Raw genomic sequence first — 26,290 nt, 5'->3', positions numbered from 1 at the left:
AGGCTTTGTAGTGTGTTTGAACTATTGTAGGAACTATGTGAGTATGTTCTAATTAATTAGGGGGAGGAGTACCCCTCAAACTCGAGATGTACTTAACTCTAATTATAATGGCTATTGGCTAATTATTATCCCTTTTAACCACAAAAAAAAAAAAAAAAAGAAAGAAATGGTTAGGAATACTACGCCCGAAATTAGGTAATTCACATTTTTATACAGTACTTTCCAAAGAAACGAACTGCCATAAGCCTATACAAAATTTTGATTATTTGGTATCAACATAGTCTTCATACTTCATAGTATACCTTTCTGTCCATACAAACTGAAAAAGCATACACTCATTCAATGTAAAAGTGCATCTATTCCACTTTTAAATCAATAGAAAGCAACCAAGGACCTTACAAGTTCAAATAATTATAGAAGCAAAATTTTGGAGCATAACTAATTAACTACCACTATGTATTATGATAGATTAAATTAGTTACTCTTGTATGGTGTAGCTTTAATTTACTTAATTAGAAATCTAATCTTAATATGGTGTACCCTTGTATATATAGCCAATTCCATTCGATGAGATATATAGATCAAAAGCAGTACGTTTATACGGAGTACAACTTTGTATCAAATACGTACAAAGGGGAGTATCGAGTGCCTAATTAAATTTAAAGATAGTTTAATGAATCTTAATATTTCTAAGGGAATACTTAATATTGACTGAAACAAATTTCTTATTAATGAATGATAACCATGAAAAAATTACATCATCCATAAAATCATAAAAATTTGGTTTTGGATTCAACCAAACCAACTTTGTATACTCGATTATGCATGGTACATCAATAACTAATTTGTCTGATAGGTTACTTTAACTCAGATCATATGAAGTACGTAGTATGTAATTTTGTATAGAAAGCTTTATTTATATTATTCAATGTTCATGATAAATTTTCATCTTATTCGTAAAACATATATATTTTGAAAAAAATTTAACTTAAAATAAAGAGCACATAAAGTTTTATATCATCACGCGCACCTTTATGTTCTGGCTATTGGTTTAGGGAGTTTGATTTATCCTTGTCTAGACAAGCATCTACTTCATAGTGAAACGATCAACACTTGCTATATATACTTGGCCTTAGCTTATGAGTTATGAAGTAGTATAGAGATTACCAATTGCATGTCATGTATCATGTAATCATGCATGACAAATCACTTGACAAATGAATCAAGATAAACAAGGGTGAATTTGGAGTTTTGATGTTGACGTGGCAGATTTCTACTTGCTACAGAGGGAGCATAGTGGGACAGGGTATGTCTATAAATAATTATGCAATGTGTACGTGATAGTTTGTTACATGTAAAAATAAAATACATAATTGTTATATGAAGTAGAGTAAGATTATTTCCATTGGAGAAATGATGAAAAACATGTATAGTTTGATGAAAGGTCATTTTAAAGGGGTTAGATTTAGATGCAATTGGTCCCATGCATTGGACCCTCTTCTTCCTCCTTCATTTTCAAAGGTCGGCTCTTTTTACAAATACCATATATATATAAAAATGGCTTGAACTAGAGAGAGACTTGCTACTTGAATTTTATTCGTTTAATTCTTCTTTCTTCTTGATTATTCATCTTAAAAAATCTAAGTTCTAGTTTGATAAGTTTCTTTATTGTATTTTGTAAGTCACTTAAATATAGTGTGGAACTAACTAGATAGCTAGCAAGGAGTAGTGTGACTACACAAATGGGGCACCATTCGTGTTGTAATCAACAGAAGGTTAAGAGAGGGCTATGGTCACCCGAGGAAGACGAGAAGCTCATGCGATATATTTCTACTCACGGCTATGGTTGTTGGAGTGAAGTCCCTGAGAAAGCTGGTTTGAGCTCCCCTTACTCCCTCATTTAGTCTTTTATAATTTGATTTCTTTCTTACTAATTATTATGTAGTGAGAGAGTTTATATGACTCTTTCTTCGGAGCATGCACTACCATCAAACATTAGTCACGTACTTTGTATATACCTGTCTATGTGATATATGCACGTTTTGGTACTTGCTTGGTATATATGAGTATATTTGTATGTACATAAATCTAAATTAATATGCATGTAATGTACAATGTTAAGCTAATGTTCGTCTAATTTTATGATTGAACAAATGCAGTTTAAACCAATCAAGCTATTTAGCCCCTTAAAAATAATTGAAGTAAGAGCAACCAGAAAAAAAAATCATAGCTAAAATGATCATGCATTTTCTCATTTAGGTTTCAATGAGATAGGAAAAAAAAAAATCAAAGTTTTTATAATTTGTTCACGTTGTGATTGAAAATAGTGGAAAACATACAGATGTACCTTAGAAACTTTCAATACTCAATTAAGTTTTTCATAGTAAATACATTCTAAAGAACTATTTAATCAAGTACGTACATGCATTATGACTTTCTATATGGCAGTTTCTGTGTAATTATACTATCAACATTCTAACAATGTCTTCACTTTCTACAAAATTTTCTACTGTTAGGGCTTCAAAGATGTGGCAAGAGTTGTCGTTTACGATGGATTAACTACTTAAGGCCCGATATAAGGAGAGGAAGGTTCACTCCAGAAGAAGAGAAATTGATCATCAATCTTCATGAAGTTGTAGGAAACAGGTTCAATTCAACTCCTTTAAATAACTTTTTCCCCTTCATAATTACCCTACTTGCAATACAAGGTTGCTAATGCATTGTAATTAGTAGTAATAAAACTCATGAAAAATAAGTACATTACTCGATAGATAAAAAAAAAATTGTATACTAGCTAGCTTAGCTCTTTATGTTGCTCAAATCATCAAGATCAACCCTCATCTGATCTCCAAGATGCGTATTTTCAATATCCTTTTTTGATTTTTGGTGAAAGAACTCGGTGTCTATTTCGAGTATGACATATTGATCAAGTTGTTGCATACTTGCAAATAGACCATAGATTCTAATTAGCCCTCATTTTCTCAATTCTATTGTCATTAACAAGCAACATCAATTGATTTGTAAACAGTAGAAACTACCAACTTGATTAATTGCTAAACAACTGAACATTAGCTTCTAAACTAAGTTTGAGTAGAATTTCATCAACTCTAAATATTCAAATAATATAATGTATCTTGTACACAAAGTTTATACTATTTATGAGAAAATTTCATGCACGTTTTTTTTGTATAAATTTAGAATACTAAAACTATTACACATGCTTAATACACCTTGAAGCAAGTTTGAGGTTGGCTGCTGGCTTGTCTTTCAGTTGGAATTCTCACGTCATAGCATTATTCATAAGTTGCCTAATTACTTCCCTTTCTTCTTTTCATTTTGTCAACTAATAACTACCACTAATACAAAATTCTTGGTCAAGTATGAACTATCAATCTATAGTATTAATTTCAATTTTCTTTCCTTATGTGGATTTGTTACGTCATCCTTTTCAGTATTATATATTCATCGTTTTTGTACATTTCACGTAAACTGTCATATATGAACTAATAACTACTTAGTAATACAAAATTCTTGTTCAAGTATGAACTATCAATCTATAGTATTACTTTCATTTTTTTTTTCCTTATGTGGATTTGTTACATCATCCTTTTCAATATTATAGTCATTTTATGTTCATCGTTTTTGTACGTTTCACGTAAACTGTCATATATGTCAATTCTCGATATAATTGACTAAAAGTAATAAATATTCTCTCTATTCTCATTTACTTTAATTTTAATTCACATTATTTTAATAACTGTGGGTGGTTAGTCAAACGATATAAACTTAAGATAATATATAGATTAGTGTAATATATACTCCATAGATAAAGAGTAACATGCTTTCAAAAAAAAAAAAAAAAAAAGATAAAGAGTAACATAGGTTAATAAGGTAATTAAGATTATGTTTGAATATAATAGTATTATGATTATCCATAGTTAGTTTGCATTTATATCTATACGTATGACATAGCCATTTGAATGATATGCAGGTGGGCACATATAGCAAGCCACTTACCAGGAAGAACAGACAATGAAATTAAGAACTATTGGAATTCATGGATCAAGAAAAAGATCCGAAAGCCCATTTCTTCCTCCACGCTGTCCGCCCCTTCAACCACAAACACAACCACCACCTCCACCACCACCACCACTTCCGCGCAAGCCCAAGCAGCCATCGGCTCCTCTAATTACCCGTTTATCATAAGGTTTGGACCCGACCCAATTCACGGGGTGAATCAAGATGGGCCCACAAAGGAGGACACAATATCCACACAAGAAAATAACACAACCCTAATTCCTTCCTCTTGTCCCTTATTCATGTTCGACACAAGTACCCAAATCGACCCAGTTATTGGTGACAACATTGGTATTACTAGTAGTAATGCCATGGGATTAAGTACATCTTACCAACAACAAATTTGGAATTCTTGTAACATGCCAATATTCACTAATATTGGCACTACTAATAATATACCAATATTTACTAATTGCACCACTAGTACTATAAGTACTATTAGTGGGTTGGATTTAATTACTAACAATAATAGCAATAATTATATGCCAAGTTTGGTAGATAGTATGGATAGCATGGTTCCAAATGAGGTACAATCATGTACCAGTGAAGGTATTGATCAAGAACATTATCGAATGGCGGTCAATCAATGCGTGCCAAGGCAACATGAAAGCGATCATCATGATCAATTGGTGGGTGTTAATGGATGGGGAATGATTGAATCACAAAGTTGCCCTAGTTTACTATTTTGGGATCAAGTTGAAGGTTTGACTCTTAACAATATTGGTGATGAGGAGCATCAACTTGGACCGTCTTCGTCGTCCAACACAGGAACATTGCTCTCTTCTTTCCCTTCTCCTTTGTGAGGAATTGATCTGCAAAATGATCGAGCTATAGAGTTTACTGATTTTTCTTTCAAATTCAAACAAAGGGCTTGATTTGGAGGAATTTTTATTTTCTTTTGGGTTTGATTTTTTATTGTTTATTTATATATACAATGGTTGAGTGTGGTGAGGTGCTAACTTGCAGTTTGTATAAATGATGCGATGTATTCAATAATTTTTTTAAGGTAAGAAGGGGACTCATTTGAGGAAAAGATAAGGAAAATCCGTCAAATAAACTTCATGAGATTTGATCTAGGGATCTGAGGTATGGATCGACGCCACTACTCCACCTCTACTCTATACGATGTATTCCATAGTACGTAACCCTGCATGAAGTGTATTTTTTTTTTTTTACTCGAGAGCCTAAATACTACAGAATGATAAGAGGAATTTAACAGCTTGATGAAATAATGGTGGTTTAGTCCATTTGTAATTACTATTTTCAATCTTTTCCAACACCAAAACAAGGATTATACACTCTATCTACTCTTATCTGACTTACCAATTCTATCTCTATCCTCTCCCACCCCCTCTAATCCCATCCCACATGCCAAACGCCTTGTATATTATATGAATACAATCATAATTATTATGGAATTTAATTGATTAAAAGCTTATGTCACAACTGAATGAATCTTCTTATAATCATACAACCCTCGTGAGTACATGACATGATTTCACTATAGGCCAATGTATTTACCAAGCTTGGATGTGGCAATTGGGTTGTTCAAATTAAAAAGGTTTCGTATCGTATCATTTTGGTTTGGGTTAGACTTGATCAAATTGGGTAAGAGGTTTTTTTATTTTTTATTTTTTTAATTTTTTTTAAAATGTCAATATGCTTATTCTGATAAAATAGACTATAGACACATTGATTGCCGTGTTGGGTCATTTCAATTCGAGTATTTTGGGCATGTTTTTTAGTTAGTTTTGTTAAGTCTAACCAAGATCGTACTACCTCTGTTAATTATTATCTACAACTTTGAAATATTTTATATCTTATAAATAATACCTCAAAATTGCAGACAATAATTAACGGATGTAGTATATTGATTTAGAGATGTCTAGACTCGAAATTTGAACTTTATACATCCGAAATTGGTTTGAGAAGCAAAGAACAATCAATGTGCCTAATAACAATTATATTATCATTTTGTAGGGCTTGCCCCACTTTCTCACCAAAAAAAAAAAAAAAAAAAATTATCATATTGTTAAATAAATTTATAACTAATACTAAACTAGCCACAGCTGATGTCATCTTTTTTTCAAAATTGTACACGTGGAGCTATTTCATGAAAAGGTTTCCTGCTCAAATGCTTTTTTTTTTTGAAACAAAATGCTAATTAATTTTAAATAGATAGTAACTATTATTAAGGTAATTAATTTAAATAAGTATCTATTACTTCGGTGATTTATGTTGATATTAAGCTGTTGGAGTCTTTATAAGAATTGTTAGCATAATTGAGGTCAATTAAAATGAATTTATGAACATTTTAAACTCAAAAATTTTTTTTACAAAAATCCAAAAATAAATTACTGGTAAACCCGTGCGATGCATGGGTGCTAACCTAGTAAAATAACAATCAAATCCAGATGTTAAATCGACACGAATTAGTCTTTATTTCAACTGTAACCAAACAACTCGATTGTCACCTCTATATATAACGGGCTTGAATCCCTAGTTGGAAAAAATGAAAATGGTTAATGTTAAGCCCAATGAAGGCAGTGATCAATGCTCAGTCTAAAGGCCCAGAAAGAATGAAAAAAAAGTGTTGGAAAAACAAAGAAAAGAAAGAAAACTAGGGTTTCTCTGCGATTTAAGCTAATTATTTCAATTAAGTTAGTATTGCGGCATTCTCTTGAAAACTCTTTGCAAAGTTTCAAACCTTTACATCCATTCCCAGATCATTTTTCTTCTTCCCATCACCATGGTATTCTTCTATTTCTATTTCACATTCGCTGTTTTTGTTTTAATTAGATTTTTTACAATGTTTTTTTCTTTAAAAATTAATTAAAATTTTTGGGATATTGTTGAACAGATTATCACTGAGAAGAACCGCCGTGAGATCAGCAAGTACCTCTTTCAAGGTCATCCATCTTTCTATTCTAATTTTTTTTTGCGTAGTGTAGATGCAATTTTGTATGAAGAGACTGTATTTTTCCCATTTGTTTTTTCATTTTTGATGGTAAATTAGTTGTTTAGATTATCGAAATATGAAAAGATTAACTGGGGTTTTGCTAATGTGGCTTGTGGTTGATTATCAATTTAACAGCTGAAATGTGTAATTTTGTTATTTTATTGGTTTTTTGTATGTACAAATTACCATGAGGTTGCTTTAGCTTTAACTTGTTTTGCTATTGGATTATTGGGAATTTTAAAAAATGATGAATCTGGGTTGCATTTGATGTTTATTTTGTATGGTAAATACAGTGTATTACTAATTTAGGTTTGAAATATTCAGCTTTGACTTTGCTGGTTGAATGTAGATTGCATTTATTATCCTTTTTTCAAGAATTGTACTCTGTATTGTGTTTTGATTGAAAATACTGTAAAATGAGTCTTTAAGAATTGTTTTAGCAAGGTAATTAGATTATGATTTTATTGTTGTATAAGTACAGAAAATAATCCTCAAAACTGATTTGGTTGAATCACGAATGTCAAATGTGGTGACGAATAGTGTTAATTTACTATAATGAATTGATGTAGCAGCATACGGCTTGTGCTACTTTGTGTATTGTATCCCATAAGGGCATTACTTATTATATCCCGAGAATTAATTGTTGAGCTTTCCTTGTATTGTTGACTTGTTGCTTGTCATTTACTATTGACTGTTTTGAGGGTTTCAGTGAGACCTGGGCATCAGGGATCATTCTTTTATCAAAATGATTTAGAGATGTGAGTTTGTTGTTCTGATTTAGAAGTGTTAATGTGGCTTTATCAGAGGGAGTTTGCTTTGCAAAGAAGGACTACAACTTGGCCAAGCACCCAGACATTGATGTCCCTAATCTGCAAGTTATTAAGCTGATGCAAAGCTTTAAGTCAAAGGAGTATGTGAGGGAAACCTTTGCATGGATGCACTACTACTGGTATCTGACCAATGAGGGTATTGAATTCCTCCGCAATTATCTCAACCTCCCCTCAGAGATTGTTCCTGCTACCTTAAAGAAGCAGGCGAAGCCTGCTGGCAGGCCCATGGGTGGTGCACCTGGCCCACGGTAATTGCCTACTTTTCTTTTTCTCTGAATGCTTTAAGTCGCGTAAATTTATGGTATTTGCGTATGCTTCATACTTATTATTTGTTCTTCGCTTTGGTTTTCTGACCTTATTGCTCTGTTGGTGAACTTCAATCAGTGGTGGATCTCGATTTGAAGGAGACAGGCCTAGGTTTGGTGATAGGGAAGGCTACCGTTCAGGACCTCGTGGGCAAGGTGATTTTGGCGAGAAGGGTGGTGCTCCTGCTGACTACAGACCATCTTTTGGGGTAAGTGTGAATTGTTGGTTGTGCTGAATGTGTATTTTTTTTACCCCAAATTTGATTATCAAATATCTGATCGATATCTCTGTGAATTAGTGGATGTAGTTATACCTTATACTTATTGAAGGACTAGCTGCTCATCCTGCTGTAGCTTAAAACTGTAGGCATAGTACAGTCTTGATGGAGATATACAATCTGTTATAAGAAGTTTAAATAAGTAGTGATGAGAACTATCATTAGATTATTTTACAATGTTTGGCCCTCTTCAAGGATGATTTGATTCACTGATCTAGGGCTGGAGTCTGGATTGGTTTAGTTAGGTAGGTTTTTTATAGAGGACTTGGATAAGAGAGCTTAGTTGATAGCTCCACTCATGTCTGAGTTATCTCCGATGCCTACCAGTTTTTGTGTTAGGGAAATTAATTTATATTGATATCATTGTATGTATTGCCAATCTGCTATTCATCCTAAGGATTACATAAACTTGTGGATGCGGGATAGAATTATCCACTCAATAGTGTGTAAATTTTTGTTAATTTCCTACATATGAATCAGCTAAAATATCTCTTGAGGTTTACAAATTTACGATTATACCCCCGTCTCTGGGATAGATCTGTCATCCCTGTTGATCTCCCCATTTGAGCCCTCTTCCTCTTCTGAACCATAATGTCCATAAAGGGGGCTTGCCCTGTATTCTCTGTGTTCGATGGTTAAATTCTATACTTTGTATTTGGCAGTACCACATTTGTCTATGATTATTAATTCAATTATTTTATTATTCCATTTTACAGGGTCCTAGTGGAAGTGGAAGGCCAGCCTTTGGTCGTGGAGCTGGAAGCTTTGGTGCTGCACTACCAAGTTCAAATCTTCCTTGAAAATTCTACTACTATGAATGAATAGGATTATTCCAGTTTTGAATGTCATGACAATTTTGGATTGAGTTTAAGCTATAAGCATTACAATCTTTTGCAAGAGGGCTCCCTTTTAGAATTATTACTTGTACCTTGAGTTTTTCTTTGGTTAGTGGATGTTGTGAATACTCAAGAGATCATCTGCATGGCCACAATTTTAAGTTTCTGTTTATTGTCGCCTATGCTAAAATTTTGCTACTGCCGTCTGAATATGTGCACATCAATGATTAAGATACACAATTTGAAGCAGTGGGTATAATTCAGTACGTTTCAGATATGAAACAACTACTCGACATATTGTCGAACTACTTCTAATTAGAGGAATAACTTCTAAGAGCATGTTTGGTTAATGTATCTTTTGGATAGGAAATGGATTCCATTAAACCGATACCGTTACCATTACAGAGTGTTTGGTTGGATGGTTTGGTAACAATTACCATTATCCTTATCCTCCTCAAACACAAAGGGAGTAAAGTTTAAGCAATTCATTTCCATAGTCAACCAAACAATTTAAAAGTTAGTAATAGTTAAATAATTCCTTTTCCTCTTTTTATTATTTCCTTTCCAATTCATTTCCATCATCCAAAGTTCCAAACCAAATCACCCCGGAGTGATGAATCTGCTTTACATCATCGATTGCATGTTCTGTGTCTGTCATGATTCTGTTTTCCTTTTGGCTCAAGTTGGCTAAGTGGTTACAGAGTATTAGTTAGTAGATGTAAATTTGAAACATCACCAGAATAATAGGTCACAAGGTCACTTTAGCAGAATGAATATAGGCTAATAAATTTTCCAGGTGAGGAACTGTTGCTTTTATCACTGGAGAGGAAAATACAATCCAAACTGGGTTTAGTTGTTAAATGTACTTTTGGTGGTGTTAGGCTGTTATCGTGCTTTTTAAGACACATAATGGAAGATCATGAAGAGTAATAGGATTCAAGTGAACATCCAGATTTTATATAACAACTCAAGGCTTTTATTATTAAACGTATCTCACATATGATGTGCTAATTACGAGCATCGATATTTCTGTTTATACAGCCCCCTGTATTTTCGCCAAAAAATAGAAGGCAAAGAGAGACGGTGTACTCCATAGTACATAAGAAAATAGGTTTAAGACCTTGCAAAGTTACATCATGCAAGAATGTCAGTTAACCCATACTTGTTTTATTTTTAGTCAACTTCCTCCATTTTGCTTTCTTCAGCTTGATCTTCCTCCAGCGATGGCATTTCCTCCTCACCAGCGTTCTCATCCTCCTCGATACTCAGCCCTAGTTTCAGCATCCTGTGAATCCTTGCAGAAAATGTGTTAGGATCATCAAGGCTAAAACCTGAGGTCAGAAGCGCGGTGTCATATAACAGCAGCACAAGGTCCTTGACAGATTTGTCATTCTTATCAGCTTCAGCTCTCTTCCTTAACTCCTCCATAATACCATTATCTGGGTTAATTTCCATAGTTTTCTTGCTTGCCATGTAAGCACTTATACTTGAATCTCTCAATGCCTGAGCCTTCATGATCCTCTCCATGTTAGCTGACCACCCATACTCCCCAGTCACAAGAACGCAGGGCGAATCAACAATTCTGTCAGAAACTACCACTTTTTCCACCTTTTCACCTAGAATATCCTTTATCACTTTGCACAGATTCTCAAATGACTTCCTTTTCTCCTCCTTCTGCTGCTTCTCTTCCTCGGTTTCCTCAATCTTCAATCCCTCTTTTGTAGCAGATACAAGCTTGTGCCCTTCGTACTCTTTCAACTGCGTGATAGCATACTCATCAATAGCATCTACCATGAAGAGAACTTCATAGCCTTTCTTCTTAAGCCTCTCAAGGAAGGGAGAGTTCTCAACAGCTTTCCTGCTCTCGCCTGTGATGTAGTAAATATCTTTCTGGCCCTCTTTCATTCTGGTAACATAGTCCTTCAAGCTAGTCATTTCATCACCGCTCTTTGATGAGTAGTACCTTAACAAGTCAGCTAGTTTAGCCCTGTTCTGGCTGTCCTCGTGAATCCCTAACTTTATATTTTTGGAAAATGCATCATAGAACTTGGCATAATCATCTTTGTTTTCAGCAATTTCACTGAACATTTCAATGCATTTCTTGACAATATTCTTCCTCATGACCTTAAGGATCTTGTTCTGCTGCAGCGTTTCACGGGAGATGTTCAGGGGTAAGTCATCAGAATCAACCACTCCCTTGACAAATCCCAGGTACTCTGGGATTAACTCGTCACAGTTGTCCATGATAAACACCCTCCTGACATAAAGCTTGATGTTATTAAGTTTCTTCTTCGTGTCAAAAAGATCAAATGGTGCCCTCTTTGGAACGAAAAGGATAGCCCTGAACTCGAGCTGCCCTTCGACTGAGAAGTGTTTCCAGTGAAGAGGGTCCTCCCAGTCATTAGTGAGGCTCTTGTAGAATGAGCAGTATTCCTCTTTGTTAACATCTTCTGGCTTCCTGAGCCAAATTGGCTTCTGTTTGTTGATTTTCTGCCACTCATGTGTCACCTCTTTAATCTTTTTCTTCTTGCCTTTCTTTTCCTTGTCTTCATCCACATCTTCAACTTGTCTCTCTTCTTCCTTTTCTTCCTCGTCATCACTGACTTCCTTCTCAGTAGTCTTTTCTACCCAGAGGTAGATAGGGTAGCTTATGAATTCCGAATGCTTCTTCACAAGGTCCTTTATCGTCCTTTCTTCCAAGAAGTCCAGCTGCAAAATAATTGAAACATATTTATATATGCAGCAAGCCAGCAACATACGGCTACATCTTACCAAAATATGGAATGACAACACAAAATGTAGCTTAAAAAAAAAAATTGCATTCTTATTTACATTCCAATATTTTTTTTGAAATAAAAATTCTAAAAGTGTACCATCATCCATGGGGATGTAGCTCAGATGGTAGAGCGCTCGCTTAGCATGCGAGAGGTACGGGGATCGATACCCCGCATCTCCAATCCACATCCAATTTTAATCCTTTTTTGTGACGCCTCACAAAAACCCTTATAATTAGCACATAACAGAATACAGTTTTCATTTGCTCTTTTTTTCCTCATGCAAGTTGTCATTTTCTGTGAATAAATGTGAGTTTTAAGTCTGAAGACCAATTCAGGCCAATCCTAAAATTAAGCTACACTTGCAAACAAATGTAAACAAAAGCAAGCTGGTGCCCTCCACCACCTTTCAGCATAATCCAACCATGGGTTCAAATAATCCAAATGTTCTGACATCAAGCACAGATAACATACACTTTGTTAGTCTTGGTTGATCACAGTTAATAATGCACATTCATGGGGATGTAGCTCAGATGGTAGAGCGCTCGCTTAGCATGCGAGAGGTACGGGGATCGATACCCCGCATCTCCATTTTTGTTGTCATTTTTTATTAACATCAATATATGAGTGGATTGTCCAACATCATCAGTAATTTTAACAAGCTATACTAGCCAAAACCATAGGAAAAGCATACTGCATACATATACAAACAATTGAGCAATTTAGCAAGTACAAAAGAATGGTATGAAGATTTTACCTGATCATCCTTGAGGAAGAGGGTGATCTTAGTACCCCTGCCTAAAGGCTCTCCATTAATATCCCTAGTAACAGTAAAAGAGCCACCAGCATGAGACTCCCAAATGTATTGTTCATCATCATTATGCTTGGTTGTCACCACCACCCTCTCAGCAACCAAATACGCCGAGTAAAACCCGACACCAAATTGTCCAATCATGCTCACATCAGCACCTGCCTGTAGAGCCTCCATGAACTCCTTGGTTCCGGACCTCGCAATTGTTCCCAAATTATTCACCAGCTCTATAAACATCCAAAATTAATCGTCACACAAAAATTTTGCCAAAGGAAGAAGTAATAGAGTTGTACGTAGAGTCGTAGAAGGCTAACAATTTTAGTTTCTAAAATTGCATATTAAACAAATTCAAACAAACAAAATGATCATCATGATGCCAGATACAAATGCAAATTGATTGAGTACCACTTCAATGTTATCAAGGAAAATGATGTGGAGTACGAGTATATGCGATCTTAGGCTTTATGAAGCTAATTGCACCTAAACTACCAATAATACACCGATCGACACATAAATTCATCAAGAATTTCAAAATTAATTTGATCACTGACAACCACCGAATTAATTCAGACATTGAGCAAATCACACAGAAATTTTAAATTTCAATCAATAGATCAACTGATAGGTTAAAATATATACAGTAGAATTGATTTGTCGAATTCATTACGAAACCAAATCAGTCAAGTAAAAACCCTAAAATCTAAACATTTTAGCAAAATTACAATAAATTCAAACATCATTTAACAAAAATTATTCAGTAATCGAATAACGAAACATTCAAATTACGGCGAAAAAAATTTGAAATGATGATTTGAGATGAAGCAGAGTACTCCGTACCTGCTTTGGTCATTCCGACGCCACTATCAATAATAGTGAGAGTTTTGTTAACTTTATCAGGTACAATTCTGATGAACAATTCTGGTTGAGTATCAAGTTTGCTCTTATCAATTAAACTCTCATGTCGAATTTTATCCAGCGCCTACAAAAAAATTAGCCAATAAAACCAAAATCAAAATCGATCAATTAACATTCACTTTCATCATAATTTTGAAGAATTTAAGGAGAGAGAAACGTACATCAGAAGAATTACTGATGAGTTCACGAAGAAAAATCTCCTTGTTACTGTAAAAAGTGTTGATGATTAAACTCAGAAGCTGATTGATCTCTGCTTGAAACGCGAAGGTCTCTCTTTCGCCTGACATCTCAACGTCCGCCATTGATGAGTTCTTAGTAGATTATCGAGGAATTGAGGAGTTGATGATTAGTGAATTGATCAGCAGAATTCAGATGATTTTTGTTTTCTGAAGAGAGAGAAAGGAAGAGTAGAGGTTTTTATATAGGGAGAAAAAAAGGGGGATTTTCGGGTAAATTCTTTGGTTTTATGGCGGCAATCTTGAATGTACGTAGACACGTAGTAGATGGAAGGTTTTGGAACGCATTTCCGAGCTTTTTAGACTTTTTGTCAATTCTTTTTTTTTTTTAAATTATTTACCCGTATATGGGTATATGTGAGATTAACATTCCAATTTAATTTTCTCTCACAACTTTATGTATTACTTTCCGTGTCATTTTATTATTTTATTATTTAAAAAATAAAAGTAAAACAATATATTGTGAGAGCAGATTTATTTCCATATTTATCTCAGAGATAAACTTGAATTGAGTAACTTTTGTATACATCCGGTGTACAATAATTTACAGTACATTAGGGGTCACTTTCATCAAATTTAGGGTCACTTTTATAGGTTTTTGGGTAAGTTTTATCAATAAGGAATAAATACTTTGTAACTTTTATTTATGTTAGGGTAACTTGTTGAAGCTTAAAGGTGTTGATGATGATGAACTTAAACTCAAGCAAACTTCGACTAATAATGGGTTTTCTAAGTGTGTGACTAGAACAGGTGAACTAGACTTTGAAATCTAAGAAGACATGAAGAGATTCCAAAGAAAGGTTAAACAAGATAGAAGAAGAGTTCCCTAACAGGAACTTAGTTCTCTAACAAGAACTATCTAAGTTCCTTAACAGGAACTTGAAGACAACAAGTTGAGGTATTGACTTGGTCTGCGTTGAAGACAGCAAGTTCTGAAAGAACTTAGCCTGCGAAGTTCCAGTTTCAAACTAAGTGTAAGTGACAACAAGAACTTAGTCCTGGACTGCATGAAGCCCAAGTATCCTATGTTTACAGAATATTGGCGCAGCAGATTAATTTAGCTAAGATTTTATCTTTTAGATTTCTAGTAAATATGTTAAGTAAGATTACGCGTGAAACCTATTAGAAGCGTGGCAAAGAGCTTGGCAAACCTAATTAAAATAGGAAAGATTAAAAAGATAAGTTTTTAAGAAAAGATTTTCTAAAAAGATTTATATCTTAAAAACTGATTATCAAAAGATATTATTCGATTGATAATCTATCTTTGATAAGTTTTCCAAAAAGATTTTCTTCTAATTAGATTTACTTAAAAAACCGTGTTTTTGAGATTTTGTTAAATTAATATATCTATCTTTTGAAAACCCTACAATCTATACGAGCTAACCTTGTATAAATAGTAGAAATCTCATTTCATAGTTTTCTGTGAGTTTATGTATGAAGAATTCGAATTGTGCTTAATTGTGTAAGTTTGCCAAGCCTAAAACTTTGTCATATTAGTTTCGGGTTTCATGTGTAACTTGCCTTTCATATACTAGGAGTCAAGTATTTTGTATTGGTTGGATTCTAGGGTGAGTGTGTGAAATATAACTTTGCATACAGTTGTGTAGGCTTCAAGTGTGAAGCTGAGAGTGTAGTACTTAGAGAGTACGAGTGAATCTAAGTGTGGGACTTAGATTGGGTAGGATAGGGTCCTACTATGTAGCAAGTTCAATCTGGAACTTGTGAGTAAAGGTCTGAGTATAATAGGTTGTAACTTGTGTGTTTGCCCTATTATAGTGAAGTGATTTGGTTTTGGAAATCCCTTAGAAGGGTCGAAGTTTTACTTCCATTTGTGTCCTGGAAGGTTTCCTCGTAAAATACTGTGTGCTTAGCAAGTTCCTTTATATTCTGTTTTTATATTCCGCAAAAGTAGCCACTAGGAACTAACATACTAACATAACTTTTATTCATATTAGGGTAATTTTTGCTTATTTTAGGGTAACTTTATAACGGATGTACAATATTTTATTGTACATCCGATTTATTTAAAAGTTTGTCACTTGAATTTTCACTTTATTTAACTGATTTTTTTTAGGAATAATCATTAATCCTATATTATTTCCTATCATAATTTTTTAAAGAATATAATCTAGATAAACAAATTATGTTTATCAAATGGCATTTTTATGAATATGGTACGCTGAAAATTGTGTTTTTTAATTAAAAAAAAATATTTTTACTATTTGTGGGCCACTATGATAAGTTGGACAGATTTTCAAAGTTAACATAGTTAAGGCCCTGTTCTCATCAGATTATTTGCAATCCTGTCATCAGATTATTTGTAGTTCAGTTCGGTTCAATTTAGTTCAGTTCAGCTCTAATAAGTTCAGTTCATTTCATTTCTTAATTTCCTTCTCTCATAAAATATTCAGTTCAGTTCAGTTCTTAATTTCCTTCTCTCATAAAATATTCAGTTTAGTTCAGTTAACCTCTAATAAGTTCAGTTTAGTTCAGTTCAGTTCAGACAACGAGAACAGGCCCTAACTCTCCGTTTGCTACTATTCATCACCTTCTTCCTCCCACCTTCTTCTTCATGTTCATCTTTCTTTTTCTTGTTCATATTTTTTCTTCCCACCCACCTGGCCACCTTAATTTTTTGCCAAAATCGAGCTCATTTTGGATCCTAAAGGGATAAAATGGCCGCTAAAACCTTAACCGAACATTTTTCAACACGCAAATCGATGAAAAAATTAAATTAGGTTGTAATTTAAAATTTGTAACAACTTTTGGGCTGCAATTTGCAATTTTTTTTTTAAAATGACAGTAATTTACAAAATACTAAATGACTACAAATTGCAAATTTTTCCATTAATAATAACAAAGTTGCTGCCCATACATTGTTACTTTGTGGGCTGGATCATGTAATTTGTAATCACTTGGGCTTGACGTTGCAGTGATAATTGCAATCACTTTTTTTTTTTAAAAAAAAAGTTAAAATTCTTGTTCTTTCAAGCGGGCTGAAATGTTGGAAGACGGAAGCACATCAAACGAACCCGCTAGGATTACACTAGCTGGTCCAAGTTTATCTCCATCTCCAAAATGCTATCTGACGTCTTTGATTAAGCTTAGTTTTATTTTTTATTTTTTTATTTTTTTTTAGATTAAGCGTAGCATTTAATTGAGCACAATCTTTAAATTTTATAAATTATGAATAAATTTAATTTTTTGTGATAAATATCTCGTATTTAAACAATGTACTTAGCTTCCTCTGTTTTTTAAAGTTGATGTGTTTCTTTTATCTCATGTTCTAATGCACTAGTGCAACGATTAATATCGATTTCCAATTATCAATCAATATAAGTAAAAATTATAAACAATTGATAGTATGAATCATACATTGAGATGATTTTCAAAAAAAAAAAAAAAAAAAAAAAATTGAGACATAGACATTTTGCGTCACATTTTGGAGACCGTGAAAAGTCAAATGAAAATTATATTTAGGAACGGAATGAGTATATATAAAAGAAGAGTTAAATAACACTTCGTATGTTCGATTTCCTAAGAATTTGTTTGTTGGAATTTCCTGTTTAAGGAGCCTAAATTTGATCATGAGTACTCACCAACATATTAGGAAAAAAAAGGTTGATGTAAGATTGTATCTAGATGTATAGTTTTAAAATATTAAGATTGATCATAGTTTTAGTTGTGTTTAGAGTTTTGTCATATTCTTCTCGCCAAATAATTTACACTTAATTAGGTTCACAATACAAACATTTATGAATAATGCATTGCTCGAAACCAATCACCTTATCTATAATTCCATAATTAAAGTACGTAAACCTCTATAGTTAGGAAATATGACCTGGTCATGTATTGTAGCTGGATTCAAGAAATCTAACCTCAAGTCACAAACCCAAATTTAAAAATAATCACAATACTCCAATAATTTAACCTATGAATTAGGAAAAAATAATGTCACCAAAAAAAGGCAAATACATCTTTAGATTTCCAATCAAATGCATCTTTCAAAAAAAAATTAACCATGTAAAACCTAAATGTTATCAATTAACACCCTCCAATTACACCACCGCCACCACCGCCTCCACCTCCACCTTCTCGAGCCCTCTACACGATGGGGGGAGGCGGCGTCCTCCCCTACTAACACCTCCACACAACTGCATGGCATGGAAATCGAACGCATCACCCTCTTGTAAACGGAGGGTGATGGTGGTGGCGGACGCCACCGCAGAGTCGGTGGCCGCCCTACAATACGTTCTTTCCCATGCAATGCAAGACAATGATGACCTAATTCTCATGCACGTAACACAACCTTCTAAAAAATCACCCTTGTTGATAAAATCATTTTTTAGACGTCATTCCGACCCCGGGTTGGCAGGGATATCTAACTTCGATCCCACGGCTGATGCCGGGGAGGGTGGTGGTGGCGGTGGTGGCAAAGATTTCCTAGAGGTTATGAAGAGGGCATGTAAAGGAACGTTTCCGAATTCGAGGGTTTGGGTTGAGAAGGTGGAACAAGGGAGTTTGGATAATAAAGGGGCTGTTATTTTGCTAAGGTGTAAGGAATTGATGGTTGATTTACTTGTTGTTGGCCAACGTCGTCACCTTGTTTCTGTTCTCTTAGGGTGAGATTTCTTGTTAACCATTTAAATTGTGTTTTTATATCATCATTATATAAAGAAAAATAATGTGTTTAGACTATTGTTAATTATTGCTAGAATGCTAGGTGTAATTAATTCTTTTGTTTTTAACGTAATGTTGTTGTTTTGGACAAATGAAATTGTAATGACCCTAATGAACATGGAAATAGATGGTAATGAAATTCATGATCTAAGATCATTATATAACCCATCAATATTATCTAATGATCGATTCTTATCCTTCTAATCTTTAATTAACCCAAAGAATGTTGTATGATGATATGGTATATGAGTGAAAATTTTATAGTAGTCGTTTGAAATATGACTACCAAAATATTTTAATGATAATGTACTTCATAATTGACATATTTTTCTCCATATAATAAATTATACTACTTTATTTTTGGTATAATTTGGTATAAAATAGTATTACCAACATTTTTTTTGTTTATTAAATTTTCAAAAATTAATAGTATTATCAACATTTTTTTAATCAAATTTTCAAAAATTATATTTGCAATGTGATGTTAGAAGACTAATTATGTTCCTTCAAAAAAAAAAGAAGACTAATTATGTCCGTATTACAATGTGAAATAATCAACTGATGTTTATCATTTAAATAATGTGATAGTCATATTTCAAACGACCGTTGTAAAAACATTGGATCTATGAGACTATGATAAGGGAAAATCCCTGAATTTGGTGGACATTTTAACTTAGAATTCCCATTTCTTTCCTTTTCTAATAATCTTCTTAATTAGATCATAATAAAATATGTATGACATCCTCGTTATACTAGCTCAATGGGGCTAACTGATTCAAGACATATTTTAATTAATCGATCATAACATAGCTTAGATCTATATTTTAGTTTTTAGTTTTTTTTTTTAATTTTTTTTATTTTAATTATCATGCAATAAATAATAAATTCGTATCATTTTGTAACATATCTTTGGTTTATATGACAGGCCGAGAAGATCTTTTAGTACTGGATCAACAGTATTACGAGGAGGTGCGCCAAAATCAGTAGACACGGTCGAATATCTAATAGAAAATAGTCCATGCACTTGTGTGGCAGTGCAAAAGAAGGGACAAAATTCAGGCTACATTCTCAATTCCAAAACTCATAGAAATTTCTGGCTTCTGGTCTGAATCATTTTCAAAGGATTACAATTTTTTTTCAATCCTTAAAAAGCACTCGAATGAATATCGCAGTTAGACGGTACATTGGGAGCTGAAGCTTCTAGATAAACCTTAATTCGGAATTCATTAGCCAAAGTATGTAATACTCAACGAGGCAAGCTAAGAGATTCAATCGTTGGAGAAACATTGTACTCAGTACTAGCTAGCTCATGTTCAATTGAAGATTGAAATCTAGCTTATAAGTTTAATAGATCGAGTAAAATGTCTACATGGTAGTCAGATCAATTATTGGGGCACGTTAAATAAAATGCTAGATATATCTCTAAGTGTGTGTGGTTATTATTCATATATCGTTTCATTCACATGAATGATATATATACATGAATCACGTCAAAGACCAACTAGCTTAGAAGGCACAAAATACGAAAGCTTAATCGATCGATCCATGCCAAGCATCTTATTGTGCATCTCGGATATGCACATAAGTAGGCAATCGTGTAATTAGGTAAAGGGGGTGTTTGGTATGTAAATGTATAGCAATTGGCTTTATAATATGGTCAAACAACTAATAAGTGTTGCAAAAATATATAATTTATAAATGTTTTAAAAAGGCTTGTGAAACTCACTCATTGATCTTTGATGTATTTTAATATCACTGATCTTGTTCAGCTATCTTGCTGATGTGGCAAGTTTGTTAGAGTTTGTTATTTCATAACAAACTTCTTCTAGAAGTTCCTTGTATAGTTCTTACACTATATATTCTTCTTCTTTTTCTAATGTAAATTATCAGCTCATAATCAAAATACCAAAAATTAATTTTACCTCTTTTCTCTCGGTTTTCATCTTCTCTGCTATTTTATACATGGTATCAGAGCGACGATCTCTGGTTTTTCGTTGATTTCTCGGCTCAATTTCTCATTCTTTCGCTTGATTTCCTCTTGAAATCCTTTTCTTCTTGATTTCTTCTCTGTTTTCTTCTGGATTTTCTTGAATTTTGGTCTTAATTTTGACCTAATTCTTGGAATTCGATTGATTTTGATCGATCTTCTTCTTTCTTCTCTAATAGCGAGTGGTGACAATTCTCAGGGTTCGATTTCTTCTGGAATCAATTTCAATGTTCCTTATTATCTCAGTAATGGTGATCATCCTGGCATGCAGTTTGGAAATCACATTTTGACTGGTTCGAACTTCCTCAATTGGAGTAGAACTGTGAAGATGGCGTTAATTGCCAGAAATAAGCTTCAATTTGTTGATGGATCGCTTCCTATACCTGCTACTACTTCTGCGGATTAATAGAAGTGGATCCATAATGACTATCTGGTGATGTCCTGGATCCTTAACTCCATGGATAAGGTACTCGCTGAATCCTTCATGTTTGTGAATTCTTCTTTTCAATTGTGGAGTGAATTGAATGAGCGTTTTGGTCATACTACTGCACCTCGCATTTTTTAGTTGCATCGTACTTTGGCTACAATTCAGCAGAATAATTCTTCTATTGCTGAATATTTTGGTCAATTGAAGTCTGTTTGGGATTAATTACAAATGATTGAAGGTTTTCCGGATTGTACATGTGGTGCTTTGAAGTCATGTACATGTGGTATTCTGAAGAAAATTTTTGAAACTGATCAACGTAATAAGTTGATGCAATTTCTCTCTGGTTTAAACAGAGATTATGATCAGACTAAGACAAATTTGCTAGGTAGAGATCCTCTTCCACCTGTTCATAAGGCATATTATACTCTGCAGCAGGTTGAACAACAAAACAAATTGAATGTTGTTTCTACTACTGAGATTAGTTCTTTGAATGATGCTGTTAAGACATTTCCTAAACCTGTATTTTCTGGCAAGAGAGATTTTAAGAAGCCTAGGAATGATGTCTTATGTCAGCACTGTAAGAAGAAAGGTCACACAATTTAGAAGTGTTTTGTGCTGTATGGATATCCAGATTGGTGGAATAAGGAGAAATCTGGTGTCTCTAGTTCTTCTGCTGCACATGTGGCAGTATTAGATGGCAGTTCTACTGGAATTCTTGGTAAAGCACCTGATGTGCAATTTTGCTGGTTCTGTTCATACTGGTGTAAGTGGTCACAATGTAGATCCTGTGCTTGCTTCAGCCGTTTACAACCAGGTTCTCCAGATGATGCAAAGGAGTCATGCTTGTGCTACTAAGGATAATCCTCTTGATGCTTCATTGAACTTTGCTGGTACTTTCTCTGCTTCTCCTTCACCTTTGCTTATACAGTAGTTTGATCATAATAGCTGGATAGTAGATACCAGTGCATCTGATCACATGGCTTCTAATTTGGCATTGTTTACCAGACTAAAACAACTTAAAAATCCAATTAAAGTGTCATTACCTGATGGAACTGTTAAATTTGTTAAACACACTGGTGATGTTGAGTTGACTGATTCTGTCATACTCAATAATGTCTTTTTCATTCCAGATTTCAAACACAATCTCTTGTCAGTTGGAAAACTTTTAGATCATAATAATCTTGTTGTTGTTTTTGAGCAAGATTCATGTCATTTTCAGGACCTAGCATCTAAGAGAGTTGCAGCTAAGGGTTCAAGACAGTCAGGTCTATACAAGTTTTCTAGTTCAGTTAAGTCTGTCAATAGCATTTCTTCTGTCTTACAGGATGAAAATAAGAATGTTGTGTTTAGTAATGTGAATAACAATATTACTTCTACTGTAAAACCTAGTATTGACTTGTTTCATGTTAGGTTAGGGCATATTTCTTTGAGTCATTTAAGACATTTATCAGTTCCATCTATAGGTGTTTTCAATAACAATTGTGATTTTAGTTGTGAATCTTGTGTGTTTGGTAAACATCATAAAATGCCATTTCAATCTTCCTTTTCCTATGCTGTGGCTCCTTTTGATTTAGTGCATGTTGACTTGTGGGGTAAATATAGCAGTCCTTCCTTGTCTGGAGCATGTTATTTTTTGATCATTTTGGATGATCACACAAGGGTGACTTGGACTCATTTGATTTCTTCCAAGACTCAAGTCTTTTCTGTCCTTGCTTCCTTTTTGAAGTATGTTCATACACAATTTAATCTCAAAGTGAAAGTCATTAGGAGTGATAATGGGACTGAGATCATTCAAGAAGCCTGTAATGCTTTGTTTGCTGATTGTGGTATTGTTCATCAAAGGAGTATCCCAGGGAACCCTCAGCAAAATGTTAGGGTGGAGAGAAAACATAGGCATTTGCTAGAAACAACTAAAACCTTAAGGATACATGCTGGGCTTCTATTTAAGTTTTGGGGTGATTGTTTGTTATCTGCAACATACTTGATCAACATGATTCCAAGTTTTGTTTTACAGTGGAAAACACCTTATGAGGTTGTTTTAGGAAGAAAACCTGATTACAGTTCATTAAGGGTATTAGGTTGCTTGGCTTATCCTGCTTTGAAGACAAGTGATAAGTTTGCTCCTAGGTCTTCCAAGTGTGTTTTTATTGGATATTTGTATGGGCAGAAAGGGTATAAACTTTATGATTTGTCTTCTCATAAGGTGATCCTAAGTAGAGATGTTCATTTTGTTGAACATGTTTTCCCTTTCAAGGAAACTACAGATTCTGATGCAGGATCTTGTCCTGTTCCTTGTTCTGCTCCCTCTTTAGTCAATCCAGCTCTTGATTTTTCTGTTCCTTTCTTTCTTCCTCATAATAATTCTTCTTCTATTCCTTCTTCTATCTCAGAAAATCATTTTATTTCCAGTTCAGATTTTAATTCTTCCATTAATATTCCCATTTCTACTTCTGAAAGTTCATTCTGCTTCTCCTTCTTCTTCTGATAATGATGCTGTTTTGCATCACAATAATACTGCACATGATGGTATTCCTGCAATTAGAGCTTCTTCCAGACCTGTTCAACTTCCTGCAAAATTTAAGGATTTTGTAATGGCTAAACCAATTCATAGACAGATATCTGATTCAGATTCTATTTCTTCATCATTCAGTGTCTTTTCTGAACCATCCCTTGCTCATATGTCTGAATCAAATCTCCATAGTTTGTCCTTGGTTTTTTCTGCTTATGAACCTTCCTCCTACAATCAAGCTAAAGACCATCCTGAATGGGTAGAAGCCATGAACAAGGAGTTGCAGGCCTTGGAATTTAATGATACATGGACTTTAAGACCATTGCCACCTAACAAAAAGGCAATAGGGTGTAAATGGGTTTACAAAACCAAGTTTAAACCAAATGGTGAAGTTGAAATATGCAAAGGAAGGGTAGTGGCAAGGGGTGATAAGCAAGTTTCTGGCAAAGATTATAAACATACTTTTAGTTCAGTAGCAAAGTTGACTACTGTTAGGGTCATTTTGGCTCTTGCTGTTGTGAAGAAATGGGACATTCAACAATTGGACATAAACAATGCCTTCTTGCATGGGTTCCTTGAAGAAGAGGTTTATATGACACCACCTCCAGGTTATCTTAAGGCAAAGCCTGGTGAGGTTTGTAAACTGAAAAGATCAATTTATGGTCTTAAGCAAGCTTCTAGGGTGTTGGAATCAGGAATTGACTAAGTTTCTGATTGGTTGGGGTTTTGTTCAATCAAAACAAGACTATTCCATGTTTACTTTAACAAAAGATAATTCTTTCACAGTTCTTGTGGCTTATGTGGATGACTTGTTGCTCAATGGAAATGATTCAAGTGTTATTTCTGATTTGAAGACAACATTACATTCTGCTTTTACAATCAAGGATCTAGGATCCTTGAAGTATTTTCTTGGAATTGAAGTCTCAAGATCTGATTCTAGAATTTTATTGAATCAGAGGAAATATATTTTGGATCTTCTTAAAGATCAGAATATGTTGAATTGCAAAACAGCTTCTTTCCCTTTTCCCAAGGGTTTGAAGTTAAGCAATTTTGAAGGGGATTTGCTGCAAGATCCAGAAGTTTACAGAAGACTAATTGGCAAGCTGTTGTATTTGAATATGACAAGGCCAGATATTTCCTATGTGGTGCAAATATTGAGTCAGTTTCTGGCTTCTCCTAGGGTTCCACATTTCAATGTTGCTCATCATGTTTTGAGGTACTTAAAGGGTACAGTGAACTTGGGGTTGTTCTATCCTGCCAATTCTGCTATTTTGTTATCTGCATACAGTGATGCAGACTGGGGAGCTTGTGATGATTCTGGTAAATCTCTAACAAGATACTATGTTTTTCTGGGAAACTCTTTGGTTTCTTGGAAAACTAAGAAGCAAAAGGTGGTTTTTAAGAGCTCTACTGAAGCAGAATATAGAAGCATGGGTCAGACTACAGATGAGATTATTTGGCTTCAGAGGTTGTTGGCTGAGTTAAATGTTGATGTTCCAACACCAATTACTCTTCATTGTAATAATGTTTCAGCGCAACATATAGTAGAAAACCCTTGTTTTCATGAACGCACGAAGCACCTTCGAAGAAAACATCAAAAGCTTGATGTTCATTATGTTAGAGAGGCTGTTCAATCTGGTATTTTGCAGCTGAAACATGTTTCTTCTATCTTGCAGCTTGCAGACATTATGACAAAGCCATTAGGAACTGATCAACATCGTTCTTTGGTGTCCAAGATTGGTTTGGTTACTCATGCTTCATCTCAAGAATGGCCTGGTTTCTCTGTACCCAATCATTCTTGAGGGGGGGTGTTGAGCTATCTTGCTGATGTGGCAAGTTTGTTAGAGTTTGTTATTTCATAACAAACTTCTTCTAGAAGTTCCTTGTATAGTTCTTACACTATATATTCTTCTTCTTCTAATGTAAATTATCAGCTCATAATCAAAATACCAAAAATTAATTTTACCTCTTTTTCTCTTAGTTTTCATCTTCTCTGCTATTTTGTCCAGATCTTTATTATTAATTAACTATTATCTATTAAAGATCTTGAAAATTAGCATTTCAAACACGTATGTGATTCTAGCAAATGTCATTTCAAGCTTAGAACATATATAATGTGATCAAACTCACATCGATGCTATGCCATTAAATTTCTTCGATCTTGAACCAAATAAGAATGCTCAAACTTAGCTTTGAGCACCACTTTATTTTTTAAATGTTATAATTCATATGTGATCATGCACAATAGCTATCACAAATAATAAACAAGATATATATAGAGATATATGTTTATGTTTGATTGAAAAATAAATAATGTTGATTGTTTAAATTAAAGTCTTGGACATTTTTATGTTGAATCGGTTAAATTGATAGCTAGACTAAAACTTCAACCTTTTGTTGTATATATGTTTATTATACCTTTAAATGTAATTCCATAATGCACTCCAAAATCTAATTCAATTACTATAAGCTAAGCTTACTGCCAATCTTCAAATTTCTTGTTACAATTTGTTAATCAAAACCCTTAATATATACACCCACATATATAAAACAATCGGAGCATTTAACTCAAATATAACCCAAGCTTTGAGTTTATTTACATATTATTATTGCATCAATGAATGTATGTAATGTTGATCGCCCGTCTAATCAAATCCATGGATATA

General features: G+C 33.9%; 2 protein-coding genes and 2 non-coding genes across 4 annotated transcripts; 3 read left to right on the top strand and 1 right to left on the bottom strand.

Annotated features, from left to right (window-relative positions):
- The first annotated feature begins 1,742 nt into the window (after positions 1-1,742).
- On the top strand, positions 1,743-9,425 carry LOC145566837 (uncharacterized). Its single transcript, XM_081626125.1, has 9 exons — positions 1,743-1,875; positions 2,517-2,646; positions 3,992-4,876; positions 6,346-6,364; positions 6,743-6,829; positions 6,938-6,986; positions 7,841-8,114; positions 8,251-8,380; positions 9,166-9,425. Exons 1-9 carry the CDS (start codon positions 1,743-1,745, stop codon positions 9,247-9,249), a joined length of 1,791 nt encoding a protein of 596 aa, XP_081482251.1. The 3' UTR covers positions 9,250-9,425.
- Positions 9,426-10,453: 1,028 nt separating this feature from the next.
- LOC145569164 (heat shock protein 83-like) lies at positions 10,454-14,225 on the bottom strand. Its single transcript, XM_081628524.1, has 4 exons — positions 13,947-14,225; positions 13,708-13,849; positions 12,817-13,097; positions 10,454-11,994 (listed from the first exon to the last, which is right to left on the bottom strand). The coding sequence occupies exons 1-4, from the start codon at positions 14,085-14,087 to the stop codon at positions 10,459-10,461; spliced, it is 2,100 nt and encodes a 699-aa protein (XP_081484650.1). The 5' UTR covers positions 14,088-14,225; the 3' UTR covers positions 10,454-10,458.
- On the top strand, positions 12,169-12,241 carry TRNAA-AGC (transfer RNA alanine (anticodon AGC)). The gene has a single exon. It is a non-coding gene; the product is annotated as a tRNA-Ala (tRNA).
- Positions 12,578-12,650, top strand: TRNAA-AGC (transfer RNA alanine (anticodon AGC)). Its single transcript has one exon. It is a non-coding gene; the product is annotated as a tRNA-Ala (tRNA).
- Positions 14,226-26,290: the final 12,065 nt, after the last annotated feature.

The sequence above is a fragment of the Chenopodium album genome, chromosome 11 (genome assembly GCF_948465745.1).
Source record: "Chenopodium album chromosome 11, dcCheAlbu1.1, whole genome shotgun sequence".
Classification (NCBI taxonomy): Eukaryota; Viridiplantae; Streptophyta; class Magnoliopsida; order Caryophyllales; family Amaranthaceae; genus Chenopodium; species Chenopodium album.
Note: the sequence above shows the minus strand (reverse complement) of the source record. Positions and strands in the feature narration are given on the sequence as shown.

What these genes read in the sequence shown, in the direction of transcription:
- LOC145569164 (XM_081628524.1), bottom strand. Translation starts at nt 14,087, where the DNA reads ATGGCGGACGTTGAGATGTCAGGCGAAAGAGAGACCTTCGCGTTTCAA. An exon ending in TCATCAGTAATTCTTCTGAT is followed by an intron (nt 13,850 to 13,946) that starts GTACGTTTCTCT and finishes ATTTTTTTGTAG; the next exon opens with GCGCTGGATAAAATTCGACA. An exon ending in CGTCGGAATGACCAAAGCAG is followed by an intron (nt 13,098 to 13,707) that starts GTACGGAGTACT and finishes GGATGTTTATAG; the next exon opens with AGCTGGTGAATAATTTGGGA.
- LOC145566837 (XM_081626125.1), top strand. Translation starts at nt 1,743, where the DNA reads ATGGGGCACCATTCGTGTTGTAATCAACAGAAGGTTAAGAGAGGGCTA. An exon ending in CATGAAGTTGTAGGAAACAG is followed by an intron (nt 2,647 to 3,991) that starts GTTCAATTCAAC and finishes AATGATATGCAG; the next exon opens with GTGGGCACATATAGCAAGCC. An exon ending in CAGCAAGTACCTCTTTCAAG is followed by an intron (nt 6,987 to 7,840) that starts GTCATCCATCTT and finishes TGGCTTTATCAG; the next exon opens with AGGGAGTTTGCTTTGCAAAG.